Below are 20,440 nucleotides of genomic sequence, written 5' to 3'. Positions count from 1 at the left end.
CAAGATAGCAAAAGGTGTGCTCAGATGGTGGGGATTTCCTGCTTTTTCAGGCTGGTAGCCTTTAGGACAATTGCAAAAGTAACAGAGAATGTAGGATGACTTAAAGGTCCCTCATGGAAGACAGGGAGTTCCCTTGATTGGTAAGGTGTTATGCAGCAATGAAATGGGGTCTATAACGGGGTCCCTAACACACTGGGTGGGAGCACCTTTTCATAGAAACTTGGCAGATTCTGGTGGGCAAATTGGATTGAATGATTTGAGATTAGCGGGGCTGAGTTAATAGACAGTGATCTGGAAGCATGAGGTCAAACATCAGCAGTGAACTTAAGTAAAACTTTGAGAGTCAAAGTCCATGCCTTCCTACGCAGTCTAAAAGCCCCGCATGAGGCTTGAGTGGTTGGTGTCATCAGCTAAGGATGAGCTTGGTTCTGGAGGTCTGAGTGTGGTGGAAAGCATTCAAAGCTCTCGGAGCAAGGGCATGGAAAAGAAATTGGCACAATAGGTGGTGTAATACAAACAGCTTAATACTTTGGAATCTTTTTTTATTTTAGGATCGAGCCTCATCTGTGGGGCTTTGTTTCTTGCCTGGCATGTGGGTCTCCCGGTCTTCATCTCCAAGCATCTGTCCTTTCTCTTGATACTGTCCCAAAGCACAGCTGAAAGACCTGGATTAAAAATAGACTGAGGTACCAGACCATATTTGGCCTACTCGGTCGGCCTGTTGCAGCCTGTCTCTTAAACCGTTGACACGTTGTGTTTCAGTTCTTATGGTGGTTTCTTTCCCCTTCTCCCTTCTTGGTTTACATTAGTGCGCTTATCCCTAATGGAGGCACCCGGCACAGATAGCTGCAAAGGGAGATGCTAATTAGGCTGCAGTACCTCTGGCAGCTGAGCTGATCTAAAGATTCACTGCTGTCAGAAAGGAGAGATCTGGCTCCAAGCGCAAACTCCCACTCCTATTTACTGGCTCTGGCATTCCTTACGTGAGCCACTTTAATTCACTGACCTGGCAGAAAGCTGTCCAATTCTTTTGCTGGGTTAATGAATTAGAGCAGCTCTTGGAGGGATCCAGCAAATGCTGTTGTTGCAAGGTAAGTGTATGGAGTGCATGGCCAGAAGCCGAGAGCAATTGTCAGCTCGCTGCATCTCCTGGTACTCTACCCGCAGAGGGAAGATTAATCATTCGCTGAACTAAAAAAGCTTGCTTGATAGTAAATGCAATGCACTTAATACTGTGAGCTGATTATTCAACTCATTTCTCTTGTTAATGTCAGAGGGAAGAATTTGTATGTCCGTATAAATTACGAAATGCAGCTGGAGGTACAGAAGTAGAGGAATAAGTTTATGTAAATGACTTTGCATGAAAATGGCAGGTGCTGTTGCCTTGGTGTTACCTTGTCATGAACCAATATAAAGCATTATTTAATTACAGAGCATTGTGTCTCTTGGCTTCTTGATGTGCTGTACTGAAACATATTTAACTCACCTGCTATATTGTAAAGGGATATTGACTTTCTAATTTCTTAAAGGAGACACATCTGTGGTCGGGCTTCCCTATGTATTGTGTTGAGAAGCAAGACAGGGAAGCTGCTTGATCATCTGGCTGTGCCCCAGACATCTAGCAAGGGTTTGGAAAGAAGGGAGCCAACGGCACCAAAGGTTCCTTAACCGACTTTGTAACACATGGATGATGTTATAATGGAGACTTTCCCTTGGGTATTTCTTGCCTAGTCTGAGATTGCAGAATTTTCCTCTGTAATTATTTTTCATCACTTTAGTAATTAAAGCAATTGGTCATGTGAGGTATTTCAGGTGAAGAATATGTTTAATGAATATCCTCACTTATCTCTTGATACTGCTGAGCAGGTAGACACAAGGAAGAACTAGCTTCAAATGAGTAGCTCACTGCTGATTGTTTGGCCACCTCAGCTTGGAAACTGCTGTCTTGAGGTAACAAACTCTGACATTTAACATCAGGAATTTGCTTTGAATACGAGGCAGATTATTTTATTACTTTGAGTATGAAGCAGATTATTGTCAGTACTTGCAGACTTGCATCTAGTGAGGCAGATTTAAAAATTATTTTGAAAGAGAAATAGGAAATAAATCAGCAAATATCATTATGTTAGAGTATACAGCTGCGGTACTTCCGCATTTCTCTCAAAGGTTATAGCATATCTAGAAGTAGTACAGGGAGGGATAATAGTGATGATGGAAGGGATGTACCAGGTTCTTTATGAGAAGAAATGAAATCTTCACTTATGAAAACAGCTGACAGGAATGAAGGCATATGACAAGTACATAGAATTTTGAATGCTATGGGAAATTAAATAGGGAACTTTCCCATTCACTTACTAGGATGCATGCAGGAAATAATCAGGTGGCACATACTGAAAAAAACAGGATTTTGTTTCTTGTTCTTTCCACACAATGAGGAATTTGGCTGTGGAATTCTTGTCCATGGGATTCTTTGGAAGTCGAGAGTATAAACAGGCTCAAAAAACTCATTAAACCATTTCATGGGTGATAGATTCATGGCCAGTGACCGGCTACAAAGATGTGAAGTGGCTCAGTTTGCTGGAAGCTGGGAGACTGCTGGAGAAACATCACCAAACATTTGTTCTATTCTTATGTTCTTCCACAGATGTTGTATTTGGCCGCTGTCAAAAAGAGCATAGTGGCATGGATGGATGTTAGTCTGTCACTGTGTGGCTGCTCTTCTGCCGCTGTCAATGGAGTGGTCTGGGGGTGACCACTAGCTCAGGAAGTCTTGCAACCTCCTTCATCTTGTCAGGGCATCCCTGTTTTGTAAGGAATGGGCTGGAACTGTTCACAAAGAGTTTGGCATTGTGCCCAGCAGAGCAGGCCTTCCAGGGGGCTTCATTTCACTACTTCATTAAAAGAAAAATTTAAAAAAAAAAAAGGAAGAAAAAACCACCAAAGAATCCTAGGAAAAAATACTGCTCAGAGAAACAAAGTAATTTTAAACATCACTGCATGGAAAATGTTGCCTGCCTCATCAGATACGTCTTCATTATGCAGGATAGCTAGCAAAGCTTCCTGTGTGCTTTCCGATGTCAGGTTTGTATTGTGACTTCAGGTGGGGTATATCTTTATTTAATGAGGAAAGTGAACAGAATGACTTAAGCTTAAGTGTTTCTGAAAGCAGGTAAATAACAATCAGAAGAAATACGCCCTGAATTAATGGGGCTATATTGAAAATAATTAAAAGCTTAGCAGAAATTATTTTGTACATCCTGAGTGATTTTTTTTTTTTTTTTTTTTTGGTCCAGTTTTTGGCATACAAAGTTCTTGGGCATGTTGTTAATTATGCCTGTAATGTAGCCCAGTTTTTTTCAGTTTAACACTACTGGTATCTCTGAAAAATCAAGTACATCGATATAATTCTAAAATTGTATTTATTGCTGTTGAAAGGTGATTATTAGACCTGCAGTCTTCTGTCTGCTCAACAAGCGTAGTCTAAGCAGCAGAAATTCCTATGCCCTTTGCTCTTGGATGTGTAGGACCTCAGTCCTGCTCTGGTAGAGTGTGGTGGGGCAGGAGAAGGGGTTTGTGTCTGGTGCCAAATTCTTCACTTGTTTTTCCACCGGACCTGCTCAGTGGATATCTACTTCTTGGTGGGTGACTGGTTGTTTTGATGCGGGTTCTTCATGAGAAGTTGCAGAGGTCTTCCCACATTGTCTGCACTCCTTCACAGTGGGAAGATTGCCTTCTGCCAGTCATAGCTTGCAGTCCTTGCCTCCACACAGTTCCTCAAGCACTTGATCCAAACAAGTGGAGTGAGCACAGTCTGTCTCCCAGATTTTGTAAGCCACCCAAGTCCCCTTTTAAATATAGTTATTAGTTACAGTTTGTATTTTGTAAATATTTTCTTTGCAGTGATTTATGGCTCTTAACCTCCTCATTATGATTCACAACATTTTGGACCGCCTGCTTCCTGAGGGAGAGGACGGGGGGTTGTTTTTTGCTTTTCTATAACTTGGACCTGACGCGGTTCCAGTTCTAGAAGAAAAGTGGGAGATGGAAACAGAATGTGCTGGGTATTAATAGTCCCTGTGCTGGCCTGTCGCATTGGTGTTTGTCTGGCTTGTCAGGGAGGTAGCCCCTCTGTCTGGCCATGCAGATGGAGATCTGCTTGGAGCTCAGGTGGTGCTGGAGCTCCTGCCTCTCTCCTGCCGAGGAGAAATCTTCAGCAATTGCTTGTTCACCAGCTGCTTTAGGACAGAAGAGTCAAGTCAAGATGTGGGAAGACGGTTGTAGAGCTGCCCCCAAACCCTTCAGAACGCCCTGGTGTGGCTAGGTGTCCTCCCCTTTTACTTGCTTACCTGCACGTGTATATGTCCATGCTTCTCTTTGCAGCTGCTGCTTCTTGCTTAGGGTGTCCTTAGTGCTGGTGGGTGTAAGGAAGGAGCTGGCAGGGGGGCACAGGCAGCAAGTAGTTAAAAGTGAAGCACATTTTGCACGTGTCCTGAACTCTGATGCATTTCTCAGTGACCTTGAGCAGAGCTCAAAGCTTGCGTGTGCAGGCGTGAGTGACATTATCACCTCCGTAAGTGTATGTTACCCAGACTATGCTGAGGAGGTAAGGTGGATCCAATACTGTTTTCAGACGCAGGATCTTTGTTGCAGCATGCCTCCGTGTTGCCTGATGACAGGCATTGAGACCTAGGGAACATGTATTAGCTCCTCTCTGAGCTGAATTGCTGTCTGTAGCGAAGGGAGAGGGCTGATTCTTCGCTGTGAAGTGTTGACATGCTGAAATTCGGTTAGGGGAAGGAGTCGGAGTGGGGAGTGGGCACTCAGTGAAACGCGGGCTTTTATCATCTGGCTTGGTCAGGGTAGTGCTTTTGCCAGTCTCCATTATGTGCTGCCTGAGAACAGGCTCCAGGCCCTTCCTTTCATCTCCTTCCTAATGAATTAAGGCAAGGAGTAACTATAAAAGGAAGGAAAAAAAAAAGCAAGATCTGAGGAGACTATTTCTTTCATTTGTGTTGTAGCTGAATGTGTGGCAGTAGACAAATGCATTGAGCTAATGTTATAGTGGCTGAAAGTTCAAATCTTACCTTAGGGCCGTGGATGATAGAAATGAGGGAGCTTACAGCATCCGGAGAGAAAAGGTATTTAAAGTTAAACTACTGCTGAAAAAGCAGGATATGTGAAAGCCTGAAAAGCATTCGGGGACTCTTAGTGTGGTCAAAAAGGTAAGAGTGGACTGAGATCCCCTGTTCCTTCTATTGTTTCTCCTCTTTGAAGCCTTTGTCTTAATGTACACATCACACGTGCTGCAAAATGGCTCCTGTGTGGCGGCAGCTCTCTGCCATATGCAGGAACAGCTGTGAGTGGTTTTGAGCGGGCCACTGTACACGATACATCGCACCCTTGGTAAGAAAGCTCTGCCCTCTGCCTGTCAACAAATGGATGGGAGAGAGGTGTAAACGACCTCCTGGCTTCCTCCTCTGTGGAAACAGTAGATCCAGTCCTGTGCAACCTATATTTGAATTTAAAGACTCACTGTTCAGAACCTGTGCCTTTCCTCATTCACGCTGCAGAAGATGCAGTAGTGTGTGTGTGTGTTTGAAGATGCACCTGTGTGCATGGGTGTTTGCCCAATTGCCAATTCCACGCAAAGCCGTAGAAAACATGGGATTGGGCGAATTGCACTGACAGGGCTCCAGAATGGATTGTAGAGATCCCTTTTAGCAGGAGTGTTGATGATTTTGGGGAGTTATTTTGGAGCACTCACTTGCAGGCATTGTGTGTGGTGGTGATGGATGGGCTACCCCTGTGTTTTATTCTTGGGCAGGTCTGCCCTGAGGAGCAAAGGACTCTGATGGAGTCATACAAATAAAACCACCAAATAGCATAGTGTGATTTAATCATAAGCCAGCTGCATTGATTCTTCCCTTAGGGTGCACTCTCTGTGTATTTGGAGATACATTTTGTCATAGAGGTGAGGGCAGGAGAAGAGGAGGAACTTGAAGAGGGGGAGGCATCTTTTTAGATATGATCAAATGCAAGTTTCAGAGGTTCTTGAAAATTTGATGTTTTGGGGATGGGTGAGCCTTGGCCAAATGAAAATGCTTCACCCTGCTGGGCTTCTCCTTATACTTGCGCTGCTCTGTGGGGTGGGGAGACTTGCAGGGCAGCGTCTCCGTTCTTCCTATCACAGCTTAATTTATATTAACAGATCAACCGTGTTTTGTGCTGCCAGTGCAGCCCTACTAAAAAAAAAAAGGAAACCTGCCACTGCTTTGCTCAGCATGGCAAGACCCCAGTACTTACTGTTTGCTTGCTCGTTAGTGCTTTATAACCAATATACAAGTTCAAGGTCATGTCTGTAAGAGGTGTTTCAGAAGAAGCTCTCTTAATGTCATCAGTTTAGTTAATCTGTGGAGAGATGTTTCTTTCCAAATATTCACGAAGTGTTGTATGTTGAATGATGTGCAGAGCAGTCTAGCAGTGGCTGGGGAGTCAGTGTGGGCAACTCCCCTGAGATTTCTTTCCTCTTTGGTACACAAATTGGGTATCAAAACGGGGTGGGGGGGAAGGCCCAAAACAATAAAAAAACTCCTACCCTTAAATCGTTAGTTTAAGGCCTGTGTGTGTTCTTGAAGGTGCCTAAAAAAGTCTGACTCTAGCAATTACACGGTCCTTGACTTCTTGCAGGACTTCTTTTCACTTGATGGGTTAAGGAAGAAGTCAGGTTGACACGTAAAGAAATGAAATGACACTTAAAAGTGCATCACACAGGTGGTCAAAGCATGACTCCTAGGAGGCTGAGGCAAGCAGCAGGAGAGATGGAGGGAGTGGGTGAGTGCTTTTGAATACCTTGGTCTGTCAATGCTTGCCTTGGAAAGGGACAGAGCAATAAAACCAATCAAATTGTAGTCTGCTTTGTGCTGTAGCTCTGAGTTTTTGAGGTCATTTTTCTGACTAAAGTGGGAAAAATACCATTTTCTCATCAAGCCATAGGTCTCTCCTCTGGCACACTGGTCTCCCTTACTCCCCTGCCTTCTTGCTGTACTTTCTCTGTGCACAAGTACCTCTGCCCACTCCTTGACCTGGCTTCACTGTACCAGTCAGTGCTTGAGTACGCTGGAACAAATTCCCTTGTTTTAGCTGTGGAATTGGTAGCAGAAAGTAGCATTTGGAGTTTTTATAAATCCTGGAGTGGTAATGACTGTTTCCTGTCCCTGGGCTGACTTTTAAATGCATGAGAAAAGTTGATTAAAGACATCCGTAAGCTGTTCATATATGGATTTTACCATTTAATTATAGATCTTCTTTTGGGGTAATGTTTGTCTGAAGGGAGCTCGGCAGAGCAGATGCCATTTTGCCTGGGGATGCATTTCTGGTATTGGCCCGGTGAAGAGCTGCCACTTCAGCTGTGGGATTTTGATGATTGCATGAACATCCTGCCACATGAGATTAGAGTGGCGGTACTACCTCCCAGCTTCAGGATATGAAAGATCCGCCTCTTCATTAGAGCTTTCATATGGTGGCAGCTGAAGTGAGGAAGAACAGGGGAAAAGAGAGAAGCAATTTAAGAAAACCAAAGGCAAATCTACTAAGCTAAAATGTGATCTGAGGGGAGGGAGGCTGAGATATCATTACTGTTTACTCGTGGAAAGGGAGGGGAAGAACAACAGATCAATTGTTAAGCGTTACTGACTTAATCAAAAAATTGTCAAGTGCTCAGATACCGCAATCACAAGTGTAGTACTAATACCTAAAAAGAGACAGATAAAGTACGTGAAAAGAATTTGTGTGGTTTCTATTAACGCACACACTTTTGTCTCTTTGATTTCAGCAGACAGAAGGAGGGGCACAGACAGATGGACAGCAATCACAGACACAGAGCAGTGAGAATACCGAGAGCAAATCCACTCCAAAACGACTTCATGTGTCTAACATTCCCTTCCGCTTTCGAGATCCTGACCTTCGGCAGATGTTTGGGGTAAGTTACCAGCACCTTTTAAGGCATGACAGATTCTCCTTCCCCACAGGTGGGACATGTGCTAGTGTATTCATGTAAAGGAAAGTCCTTTCTCCTCAACTTAGTTCACTGTAAAATATTTGCAGGACTAGGACAGTTGGTAGTGTTTACCTCAGCTGGTAAATACATACGAGAACTATAACTGTGTTGTTCATATCAAGATGTTGACTGTAACCTAACAATTGGTTTGGAAAAAAAACGCAACCCAAAACGTCACCTTCTTTCCCAGTAAAGACTAGGTTGAAACATAGACTTAATATATCCCTTGCAAAGCGCTGTTTTTCAGTTGCTTAGAAACTTGTTGAAATATTTATGTCTTTCCTCATGATCCACTTCTGTGATGAAAAATTGCTGCAAGGAATTGGCCAACTAGCTATTGCATGTGGAAAAGCTAGTGCAAGTCAGATGGTATTTTACATTGTGTACGATATACATTCTGTTTCTTTTGACCAAATAGCTTGTCTTCCTTAATCTTTGTATGCTATTCATCATTCTCAATTTATAAGCTCTTTGAGGAAGAGTTTGTTCACATGAGTGTAGGTGGTGACTCATTCCGTGTGGACACAGAGATAAATGAGTTGGATGCTTCATGACCCAACCTTCAGGTGAAGTTATCTATATATATTGTCATCATCAGGAATCCTTGACTTATTTTTATGATGGTAATATCCTTGGTTGATGTCATGTTTTCAAATCTTCAGAAGTATTCCTCATTATTTATAAAGTTAACAGACTTTAAATGTTGCTGCCTGTTTAAGATGCAGTGCAGAGGTCTCAAGTCAGGAAAGACCAAAGCTAAGGTTCCTCTTACCACCTTAGACTTCAGTGTATACACTGGTCCTAACTGCGTAGCCAGCTGCTCCTCCAAAGTCTTGCAGTGTTCCTGTTTTGGTTGTTGCATCTCTTGGGCCATCTGTGTGGGTGTGTGTGCACACTCACAGATTGAGAGTAGTGTTACAGTATGTAAATGTGTCAAATTAATGGACTTCAAGCTTAGCTATAAATGAGAAAAGAATTGGGCTTAGCTGTTCATAGCTTGGACAGTACAAACTGTGCAGAAATTATGGTCTTCAGCAAGAGTCCCAATTGCTATATATTGTGAGAGATTTCTGCTCTTTGTTCTTGAAGCTTTTTGTGTCCGTAAGAAGCTATTTTATGGATGCAACTGAATGGAGAAGAGTGGTTAAAATGCAGGGGGGCAAGGCTGGAGAAATGGGCTGCCAGGAATCTTAAGATACTCACCAAGAGTGAGTTCAAGGCTTCCATCTGGGAGGGAATAAGCTCTGCAGCAGTATGGGCTGGGAGATGGTTGTCTAGGAAAGTGCTCTGCAGCAAAATCTTTGAGGGTCCTAATGGATAACAAATCGAACTCAAACAGCAGTGTGCCCTTGCGGCAAAGGTGGCCGGCCACATCCTGGGCTGTGTTAGGGAGTGCAGCCAGCAGGCCCAGGGAAATGATGCCCCTCATCTTCAGAAGTTGTTGGACGGCATCTGGAATACTGTGTCCGGTTTGGGCTCTCCAGGGCATCTAAGTGAAACACTGGAGCAAGCCCAGTGGGCATCACTAAGGTGATCAGAGGGCTGGAGAACATGGCATGTGAGCAGACTCTGAGACCTGGGCCTGCTCAGCTTTGAGAAGAGAAGGTAGAGGGGGGGGATATTTTTGTTGTCTGCAACTACCTGATCAGAGGATACCGAAACAATGTAGCCAGATTCGTTTTGGTTGTGGGTAGTGGTGAGATGAGAGACAACAAACCCAAGTTATGACAGGGGAAATTTCAATCAGATAACAGGAAAATACTTTTCTCTTTTTTTCTACTGTGATGGTGGTTAAATAGTGGAACGTGTTGTCCAGAGAGGTTGTGGAACCTCCGTCCTTGAAAGTATTTAACTTGACTGGGCACAGCCTGATGAACCAGATCTCATTAGGCCTGCTTCGAGCAGGGGTTGCACTAAGTGACCTCTGGAGGTAGGTCCCAGCCAAAATTATGATACTGTGATTCTGTTGAAAGAGGCCTGGGTTTGCTTCCGTGTTGTTCATACATTAGATTGTCACATTCTTGACATCTGTGGGAATGTTTTCGGGGTGAAACTCATCTTCTGGCAATCTGTGATTGCTGAATCTTCTCAGCTGCCTGTTTTCTGCTTTTGTGTTTTTTAGCTTGCTTTTTTGCTCTTGCAGGGCTGTGTGGTAGGCAGTTCCGTCCGGTTTGGATAAACCGGTTGCTGAAAACACAGCCAGTTCTTGGACCACCTGCTACAATCTGTATTTAGCACGTCCTGCTCTGTGCTACTGCTGCTCCCCTCCCCTGGGAGCTGCATCGCTTACATAAACTGTTCCTCGTTGCTGCTGCCCCTTCCCTTGAGACCGGCGCTTGGCTTGATGGCGGGCCCCTTTCACGCTCGTTCACCTTGATGCTGTTTCTCCCTGTGCTCCTGGTGTGGGGGATGTGGATGAAATGGAAATGACAAGAACATCCCTGTCTGGTGACTCTTCCCTCTGCTTTGCAGATGAGGGCACCCAGGCAGTGTGAATGAATTGCTGTCCTGAGAAGTGACTTGTAGAAAATGCAGCCTAACTGCTTGCATTAAGGTTTCCAATCATTTTTTGGAACCAAATGGTTGCCCATAGAAGGAGTGGAGAAATACATTATATGAGCTGGTTTATGTTGTTCCTCAAGTTATTTGTTGGTTTATTTTTGTTCTAAACATCATCTCAAGTGATAGGATTTTAACTGGGGTAAGTGGTATATTTCCTATAAAACCGTTTGTTAGTTCTCCTGGCCCTGTGTTTGCTGAGATATATGCCCGCCAGAAGAGCATTTATCTTTTGGGACATAAAATACCGCACATGCCATTTTCCTGTAATAGAGAACTTTGCTGCTTTGCCAAGGAAATAATCAATGGTTCTCACAGGTCTCCCTTTTTCTCTTGGCATGCTCAGAGCCTCAAGCAGGAGAGCGTTTCTCTCTGAATCCTCCTCGTTCCTATTTCTTTTTCAGGATCAGGATGCTTTCCCTTGGGTGACTCACTGAAACCTACCCTTTCTCCTACAGGGGACTTGTGGTTGTCTGAGTCTTCAGCTGTGGCTAGCTTGTAACCCCCATCTTCTCCCTCTCCCTTCTGTGTGTCAGGTCACATCTCCTCAATGTCATATCTGAGAGACTCAAAATCCTTGCCTGGAGTGATTTTCCCAAGCTACTGTACAAAGAGAGGAATTGGGTAGACAGCAAAGCCGTGGAGGAAGAAATGAATGTGATGGTAGGGAGGGAGTAAAGAAGTCCCCTGAGGATGGAACAGCATGCGAGAGGTCAGCCCGGTCCTGGGGCGCAGAACATTAGCTAATGCTTTCGTCCAGACTTGAGTAGAGGTGGACTTCAGACATGTTGTCCCATGTGTGATTAAATGGATATTACATAATGCTTTCTAAACCCTCACGATTTGTAAGAGCTGCAAACATAAGGATTTCCTGACAAATTCAAGTTATTCGGGTTTCCAACCATCTCTCACCTATTACGTGTTTCTAACAGATCTGTGAGATATCCTCAGGAATGGAAGAAACATTTCCTTATGTATATGGTTCTTATAGGGAGGCAAATAAAATAGGCTGCTTAAAACAGGTAATATTTACTTGACATTTCATGATGCCAATAAAAAGACTTCCAGAAAGCTTCTAGAAGGAATAGGTCATTTTTTTAATGCACACAGCTCTGCACCCACCGTGGAATAAATCAATAGTTGACCTTGTTCTAGCAGATAAAGAAGAGTTAATAGCTGACCTGAAATCCCACGGTTGCCTAGGTACCAGTGATTGTTATTTGTCTGTATTTACTTTGTGCAAACAGAATATGGCATCAGGCAGTAATGTAAGGAGCTTTAGAAGAGTCTGTTTCTTCGAGTTTAAACAATTGGCAGGATTACTGCCCGGGAAGGTACCTTTAAAAGGGAAGTGTTAATGGAAGCTATAAAGTATTCAACCAAATCATACTGATGGTCAAAAAGGCATGATTCCACAGTCAGTGGAACTGTGTTAATAAAACACAAAGCATTCTGCACATTAGGCAGGGAGGATGAAGAGGAGGAGGAGGAAGTAAATGGCAGTGAATATAATTGCAAACTTAAACAAAGCAGCACGTGAGAAAGGAAATGTGCTAATTGTGAAGATATCGGTGATGCAGGTTCAGAGAAGGCACCAATCTTTTACATGCAAAGAGAAAAGATCTAGGTGTAGGTCCAGTATAAAATTAGGAAATAGTTGTGTGCTTTGGGAAAAAAAAATAACAAAAAAACCCAACAAAAAAAAAAAACCCAACAAAAAAGCCTGGCTTGCTGTGTTTATGATGTAACAGGAGGTATTTGTATCATATCTGGTTTTGTGTTTAATCTATAACAAAGGAGGATGAGACAGTGCTAGCTAATATTTTAAAAGCAGCTGATCTAGGTAAGGTATATCAAAAGATAATAGCCATATCAAGGAGCTCTTTTATTCATTGATGTTAATTTTTAGCCAGTTCTTGTAAGCTAGGGGAGTTGCAGAAGGCTGGAATGCTGCCCACCAGGATTCACTATTGAAAAAATTGAAAGGGATGACCCAGAGAGCTACAAACTGATTATCCGTATGTTGACCCAAGATAAAATTAATTTTGGAATGTTTTAAAAAAAAATTAGAATCTGAAGAAATGGTTTAATGTCTATTCAGGGTAACTTTGTATAAGGTAATACCCAACTTTTCAGACAAATATTGTCTATTTTGACAAGAGAGTACAAAGCAATACTGATATAGTTGAACATTGCTCAACCAATTGAATCCATCCAAGTGACCAATTTTGATTTTTAAGTAAAAGAATACTTATCTCAAATAAACACAACACACATTAGAGGGATTAAAATCCTCTTTAACAATAGATAGTAATAATAATTAAAAAAAATTAGTTATTAGGGAAACATCAGTGATCAAGACTTCTTGTGTCAGTTTCCCCAGGGGTCTGTGTCAGTCGCAGTCCTGTTCAGTATCTGTATCAACCCATGGAGACAATACTGTTAAAACGTTGCCAGTAAGGTTGGTGATTAAAAAACTATTTGAGGAGGAGAAAAGAGAAAGATAAGGCTACTGTTGGAGAATGACTTGAAGTGCTTGTTAACTGAACAACAAATCCAACAAAAACGTGTTTGATGCAGCTTAGTGCGGAGTACCGAGTATGTGGGAACTGAGTTGTGCTTCTAAGATGGAAAGCTTTCTTTGGAAAAACACTGATTTGGAAAGAGTACCAGTGATCACTAAAGATAGTTGCTTCAACAATGCAAAGGGGGACATCAGGTTGAAGGAGGGATGTGGTCTTGCTCACATTCAAAGTTGAAAAGACTGTGACTGCATGATTTTGTTCAGTTCCAAGATCAGTTTAGGACCCCAAAAAAATCTAGGGCTTGGAAGATGAGTGGCTTTTTAACTGTAAGGTGTTGAGTACATGATTTACTCATCTTATCAGAGAGAGGTTGGGAGATGACAAGTCTGTTCTGTACAGGTGCTTATGCATGGATGATACCTACTAATAGGGGTTTTAGGTCTTGTTTATAGTCATAATAAGATTTTCCAGTTGGAAGCTGAGATTTAACACAATTAACCTTGAAAGAAGATAAAAATTCTTAGTCATTTAGGCTAATTTAAACAATGGAACAACTTACCAGGGAGTAGAAGAGTTGCCATCAGTGTTAAAAACAAGTTAGCAACTCTTCAAAATCTTATTATCCAGTTTCTGAGGGACATTCTTTGGCTAGCGTGTGTAAAGATTCTTGACATAATAGCAGTAGTCTTCTCCTTAACTGCTGCTAGGCTGTCCCCTTCCTTACTGGACTATGTATGCAGAAGAAAAGCTCATGTTTCCAGTCCTTTCAGCTTTGTGGTATGATAGTGTCTGTGCTTGTACCTCATGGCTGATAGCTTCAGTCCTTCCCTCTTAGACTTCAAGAAGCAATTTTCCTTCCAGTATAAAATTGGCTGGGATGCTCTGGTCGGTTCTGGACTTCAGAGTCTCCTGGGGAAGGTGGAGGCTGGGTTGGACTGCTTGCAAAAGGAAAAACCATCTGTTCTCAAGCTGAATCATTAATTGCCTCCACAAAAGCAAGCAAGTGGATCATTTTGGTAGTTCATACAGGTGCCTGTGTTCTAAATCCTTCGTAGTGGTTTTGAGAGCAACAGTATGAGGAGTCAGAATTGACGTCTCAGAATTTACTGTGGTGAAATGCTCTCTGCTCAAGAATCTTCAACTATTTTTAAAATAGGAGATAGCGTAAGGTAAAAATAAGGACTGTGTTGATGACGATTGCAGATGAAGGTGAGGATAGCATAGTACAGGGAGTGAATTCTCTCAGGCTCTGGCTTCAGATGGACACATTGCCTTTTTTACAACATGCTCACTCCATAGCTACTACTTGTAGGCTGTTAACTGCTTCTGATTGGGAACATCACCAGCCCAGGTGATAAAGGATTTTTGTGCATTATCAGCTAGGGCAGCAATAATGCATAGCTGTTTTAGATAAAGGTGACCATTCTGTCACATTTAATAACTTTCAGTTAATGAAGTTATTAATAACTTCATTTATTATAGGTGACAGAATGGTAGCTACTGTCTTTTTTTTTAACACTGGATTTTAAGGCAGGTAATGTTGTTATCCTTTTCCTTCTCCAAGCATAATTCATATCTCTACTGTGAGGTTCTTTATGGTGTATGTTTGTGGCAGACCACTGCTTTGTATGACCCAAGCAACAGAACTCTGGGAACTCAGATATTTTTGGAAGCTCTTGTAGCCTTCAGATCTCGGCCTCTGGGGAGACATTTTGGCACTTTGCACTTCCTAAAATATCTCAGTGGATATAATTTCTCATCTAACTTCATTCCCATGTCAAGAGTGCAGAACACCTCCATGAGCCTATATTTTGAGGCTAAAGCAATAACAAGCTAGACTACAGCTCTTTCTCACCAAGAATTTGGTAGAATTTCAAGTCTGTATTTGCCAATAAATAAATTTAAATATGCAAGTAATGCATGATACAAAAGTATTGGCAATGGCAGAAAATTACTCATTAGGCATTAAGGTAAGTAGATAAATAATACAAAAGACCGAGAAGCTCTGACCTGTGGGTGTTGATGCCGTGAGGCCTGAAGTACGGCAGTAGGAAAGTTGTTGAAAGGGACTCTGCTTTCTGAATGGGTTGGGCATCTGAAGGAGGAAATCCTGTCTTATGGATATCAAGATGTATTTTAGTTCCTTCATGTTCAAATAGTGCAGCCCACTGATCACACATAACAAGTCCTATGTGCCAGTATCGGAGAACAAACATTCTGACACAAGGTGGCCTCTTTGTGACAATTCTTGTTTCCAAGCTCTTCCTGCAGTGAGAGAGAGCTCCAACCCTGTCACAGGGCAGGACTTTGTTCCTGCTGATTTTGGGTAGAGTTTAGAAGAGGCGCTGCTGTTTATCCTGATGTGTTTCACCAGTGTGATTTCTGGAGTCGCCTTTTGCAAGTGACTTGTGCACTCAGTGCTGCTTGAGCATCCTGCTTTGTCTGCACGGCTGTGCTGGGGACCATGGTACTTCTGTGCAGGGGTACTTGTGCTGCTGCAAGTGTCAGCAACTATTGTACTGTCTGTCTTGCTCTGCGAAACTGTGTGCTGATGCCACAGGACATAGAAACTTCTGTAGTGACCTTCTGGTGGAAGGCAGTGATGGCTGGATCACGCTTTTATGTAAGGTTTGTTTTGGTTTTCATATGAGTTACTGGAAGAGTTTGCAGTGAGGGTGGTCTGAGCATCATTTGTGAAACAGTGCTGTAGCTGGATTCACTTGCATAAAAGGCCTGGGTAAAATTAGACGGAGTTATCTTTTATAACCCAGTTTTATATTAATTCAGTCTACACGTGAGTCTCAAATTGAGCTGTGAATGTATGCTGCTTTTGTGAGCATGGGTCCAAGTACCTTTTCCATGGCAGCAGTACCAGGTTACAGTGTAGTCACACCTCTGGGGATGGCACAAGGAGCTGGAAGTGTAGACCTGGAAGCTGGCCTGGTGTTAAGATCTCTGGAACAGTACCCTGTGGTACGTACTGTTCACCCCCATCTCACTGTTTTGTGTGAAAATCTTTTATTTGTGAGTCAGGGGATAACAAATGACTGAGAAACTGTGTTTCTTGTCACTTTGTTTGCTGGGATAGCTGCGATCTATAAATCCTGTTAGAAATCTGTACTCTGTGTGGTTTCCTTTTAAAGTCTGGTTTCTTAGAAAACGTGTTCCTGGGCAACAGGTCAAGCCTAATAAGGGCTTGCTGGTGCTTGTTAACTGTCTGTTCAGTTAGTAAACTATGGTAGTGCTTTGGTTTATAAATCCTGGATGCTTCCATCTTCCTGTAGGCAAAGCATACTGATGTCGCTTGGCTGTAGCAGGGTTGGCTGTAACAGGGTTGGGCCCACTATTTTAAAGAGATGTGACCCAGCTTTAGGTGAGGAAGTTCACGTACTGATAGCAGCATAGCTCTGGCAGACCCCATGCTGAAATAACCAGGCACTGACTAATATACACTACGATGGAGCCAGCTGTTCTCAGCTGAAAGTATATCCCATGGAGCTGGGAGCCTGGGGTAAGGCCTCTCTCTGCAGCGTGGATCCATCCTGCGTATGAAATGCTCTTGTTCATGCACCTCAAGCCTGAGGACCTGAAATGGTTTCCTGCATGTGTCGTGGTTTGGGCCGGGTTGATCAATGACAAAATGACAGATGCTCTCCCCCTCCTCTTGTTCCAAGGAGAGGAAGAAGAGAGAGAAAGAGACTTATGAGTTTAGAGAAAAACTAAACTACTTCAATGAAATATTAATAATAAAATAAAAAGGAAATAATGAAATAGACACAATATATATAAATATATATACAAAAACCATATCAAGCTCCCAGGGAGATGTCACTGGCAGGCACTAGGAAGGTTCCAGACTGGTCTCAGTGACCAGTGGGAATTGGATTCTGGAACGCTCTGCGGGAGATCAAAGGTAGGTCCTCTTCATTGAAGAGGAGCCCACCTGACTCCGTTGATCCTTCAGTGTTTCTACTGAGCACGGCAGATGGGATGGAACACACCCTATTGGTCAGTCTGGGTTACCTGACCTGCCCGTGCCTCTCCACAGGTGCAACCCCTCCATGGGGTAAACAACCAAGTCAGCTGGCCCTCGTTGCCACAGCAACAAGTGCCACAGCCTCTCTTACTGAACAGAAAGTTGGCTCTGCTTCACCCCAAACCAGGTCATCATAGAAGGTTGGTTTCCTGGCTATTTGGACCATCTTTGAGAATGGACTGTTTGGCACCTTCAAGGTTTAGCTAGTTCACTACACTCATCTCTAAATGAATTTTCTAGGAGCTGTGTAAAGCTGCTTGGGCATAGAGTTCCTTTTAGGGATGTGAGGCTGTTTAATGGTGGCTCACCTAGAGAATTCACCTTGTTGTTTGTATCTTTAGGGTTAAGTTATTTGTCTGGTGCTTTTTGGAGCTGGTTTTGAAAGCTCTAGACAGGGAGAGGAGACACAGGGCCAGCTGGAACAGAGCATACAGGAGGCACCCTACCAAACTGTCAGTGCCTTGGAAGGCAAAAGCTCTCTGGTGCCAGATCTCTCAAATTTATTATATATAATATAGTTATGGCCTCTGCTGGAAAAATCTGTTGCCTTCATGTCATCTGGGTGGAAACAAACACACAGCATGCACATACCCTTCCTTGCACAATACCCTTGCATCTATGATAAGGTACATCATGTTCAAGCAAGAAAATTGGGTTCTAGTCGTTGCTGATGTTTGGTAATATCTTTATGCCGCTTAAAACCGTTATTTCCAAGAATCCCTGCTACCATTGTAGAGGGGATGGTTCTCATTTACCTGCTTTACAGAAAAATAACTAAAAGCTGGTACAAGGTCTCACCAGGGGATGGAGAGCTAGGATAGAACAAGGTGCTATAGCTCCTGTGCCACTACATGACTGGAAGTGTGTATGTATATCTATCCATTATACAGCATGTGCGTGAGCAGTTCATGTGGGAGGCTTCTTGCACAACCTGGCATGATGGGGAATGCTGGCTTCTTGGTCACAGAGTAAGATTTTTTAAGTCATGGTGGGGAGCATTTGAGATGTGTAGTCCTGCAATGCCTTCTTCAGAGGCTGTGAACTCTGCTGAGGATTTTTTTTTTTCCACTGCTGCTGTGCAGGCTTGTAAGTAGAAGTTCTTGGTAATCACTGAGTGAACGAATCAGGTCTGTGAAAACAGTGATTCGTGTCTTCAAGGTTAGAGTTTAGAGGGTTAGTCTTCATGGATGACCTAAGCATGGATCTTGTTTTATTTGGCCAGACCCTCTGTCTGCTGAAAAATACAAACATGCCTGTATACATGATTTTAAAAAATTACTATAGGGGCGTTTGGTGTTGACCCTTGTATTTAGATGGCCTAGCATTTTCCATACAAAAATTGTGACCTTTTGCTAAGGAGCTCTTAAAACTTCCATTATTTGCAGGAGGCTGTTGACATTTGGTAGGGGAAGCACCATCAGAGAACAAAGTGCCTTTTTGTGTTTCACTAAATTAGATTCAGCTTTGAAGGAGTTATAAACTGTTAAAGTGAACTAGTTCTTTTTTTTCTGCTTTCATTCTTCAGGAAAATTCTGGCGCGGTACCAAAAAAAAGTGCCTCCAGTCCTGGACCTGCTGTAACTGTTGCAGCAGTGAGGACAAGAGCCGTGGTGTTAGGAGGTGTCAGAGCAGCTGTGGCAACGGCCGTAGCAGAGTCTTGGAAGAGCCCAGCACACATCTTCCTACCTCCCGGCCATGCTGCTTTCTTCTAGGGAATTTCACGGAGCAGGAAACTCCTCCCCAGCAGGGACCTGAAAGTCGGTTCAGCCGTTAGCCCCTGTTGTCTCTGTTCCTTCTCACCCAAGCAGGTCCTTTCCTCCTGCCTCTTCAAACATCCACAACTCCTAGGCAGAAGAGAGGTCGGGCAGTTTGCATGGGTGGATGTAGCCCATTGCAGTAAATGTCAAGCATGTGCTTGCTGCAGCCGTAGGATTTGGTGACCTTCATTCTGTCATCTAGGAAATGACATACCTCCATCATCGCCAAGGCAGGGAGGCAGCCCTGCTGCCTCTCATGGAGCTAGGTCAGTCTATTTGCATTTGGCATTAACTGCCATCGTTTTGTCAGCCACAAGAAATTAAACACACAAGACAGGATTTCCTGTTGGTGTGGAAACCCTGCGCGGTGAGCTCAGCTGAACAGGGATGGCAGTAATACCCAAGGATACAGGCCCAGGGTGTGGAGAAAGGGAAAGGTGGCACGGCATAATTGTGCACTAGAAGCTACACAGTGTGTTTGCTTTCAGTGAGACCCTACCTGGAGTACAGCTTTGGAGTCCTCAGCACAAGAAGGATGTGGACCTGTTAGAGCGGGTCCAGAGGAGGGCAACAAAGATGATCAGAGGGATGAGCAGAGAACGACCCCAGGCTGAGAGACTTGGGGTCATTCAGCTGGGAGAAGAGAAGGCTCTGGAGAGAATTTATAGTGGCATTCCAGTGTCTGAAGTGGACCTACAAGAAAGCTGGAGAGGGACTTTTTGCAAGGGCATGCAGTGATAGGACAAGGGATAATGGCTTCAAACTGGAAGAGCGTAGGCTTAGATTAGATATCAGGAAGGAGTTTTTCACTGTGAGGGTGGTGAGACACTGGAACATGTTCCCCAGAGAAGTTGTGGATCTTCCATCCCTGGAAATGTTCAAGGCCAGGCTGGATGGGGCTTTGAGCAACCTGGGCTAGCGGGAGGTGTCCCTGCCCGTGGCAGGGGGCTTGGAACTAGATGATCTTTAAGGGTCCTCCCAAACCATTCTGTGATTCTAATGAGGTAGAAAATGATGATTTTTTGATTTATTTGAAGATTGTGAAAATAATTTTGGCATTTGCATTTATTGAGAGCCTGGCTGTTTGACCGTGTGTGGCAAGGCTAGGCAGCTGGCAGGGACGGATCCTGCTCTGGGGCAGGATGTGCTGCTTTCCATTCCCTTTTGCTTCTCAGAGCTCACCAGAGCCTTTGAGCCCACTTCAGATCAGTAAATTGTCAAAACCTTTGTATTTATTCCTTTTGTTGGGCTAGTTTTTCGTGGGATTGGTGAGCTGTATCAGTTTATCTACAGGTGAGAATGAAAACTGGGGCCAGCTTTAGGAAGCTCGTGAGACCGGACAAGGAGTGACAATGGAGCAGGGACAGCCCTTCAGCAGCCAAGAGCTGTTAAATTGGTTCAGCCCCTGTCGTGTAACAACGCTGAAATAGTCTACCAGGAAAGCAATCATGACTGATTTCTTTCATGGCAATGCCCAAGCCATATGCAACAAAGACAACAAAAAGCAA

General features: G+C 43.5%; 1 protein-coding gene across 1 annotated transcript in view; it reads left to right on the top strand.

Annotated features, from left to right (window-relative positions):
* The window catches only part of RBFOX2 (RNA binding fox-1 homolog 2), an 87,774-nt gene that overhangs the window by 33,903 nt on the left and 33,431 nt on the right, over positions 1–20,440 (top strand). The window contains exon 3 of the mRNA XM_074168078.1: positions 7,832–7,978. Within this exon, the coding sequence (XP_074024179.1) occupies positions 7,832–7,978 (147 nt within the window). The remainder of the gene's footprint in view (positions 1–7,831; positions 7,979–20,440) is intronic.

This window comes from Numenius arquata, chromosome 2, assembly GCF_964106895.1.
Source record: "Numenius arquata chromosome 2, bNumArq3.hap1.1, whole genome shotgun sequence".
NCBI lineage: Eukaryota > Metazoa > Chordata > Aves > Charadriiformes > Scolopacidae > Numenius > Numenius arquata.
Note: the sequence above shows the minus strand (reverse complement) of the source record. Positions and strands in the feature narration are given on the sequence as shown.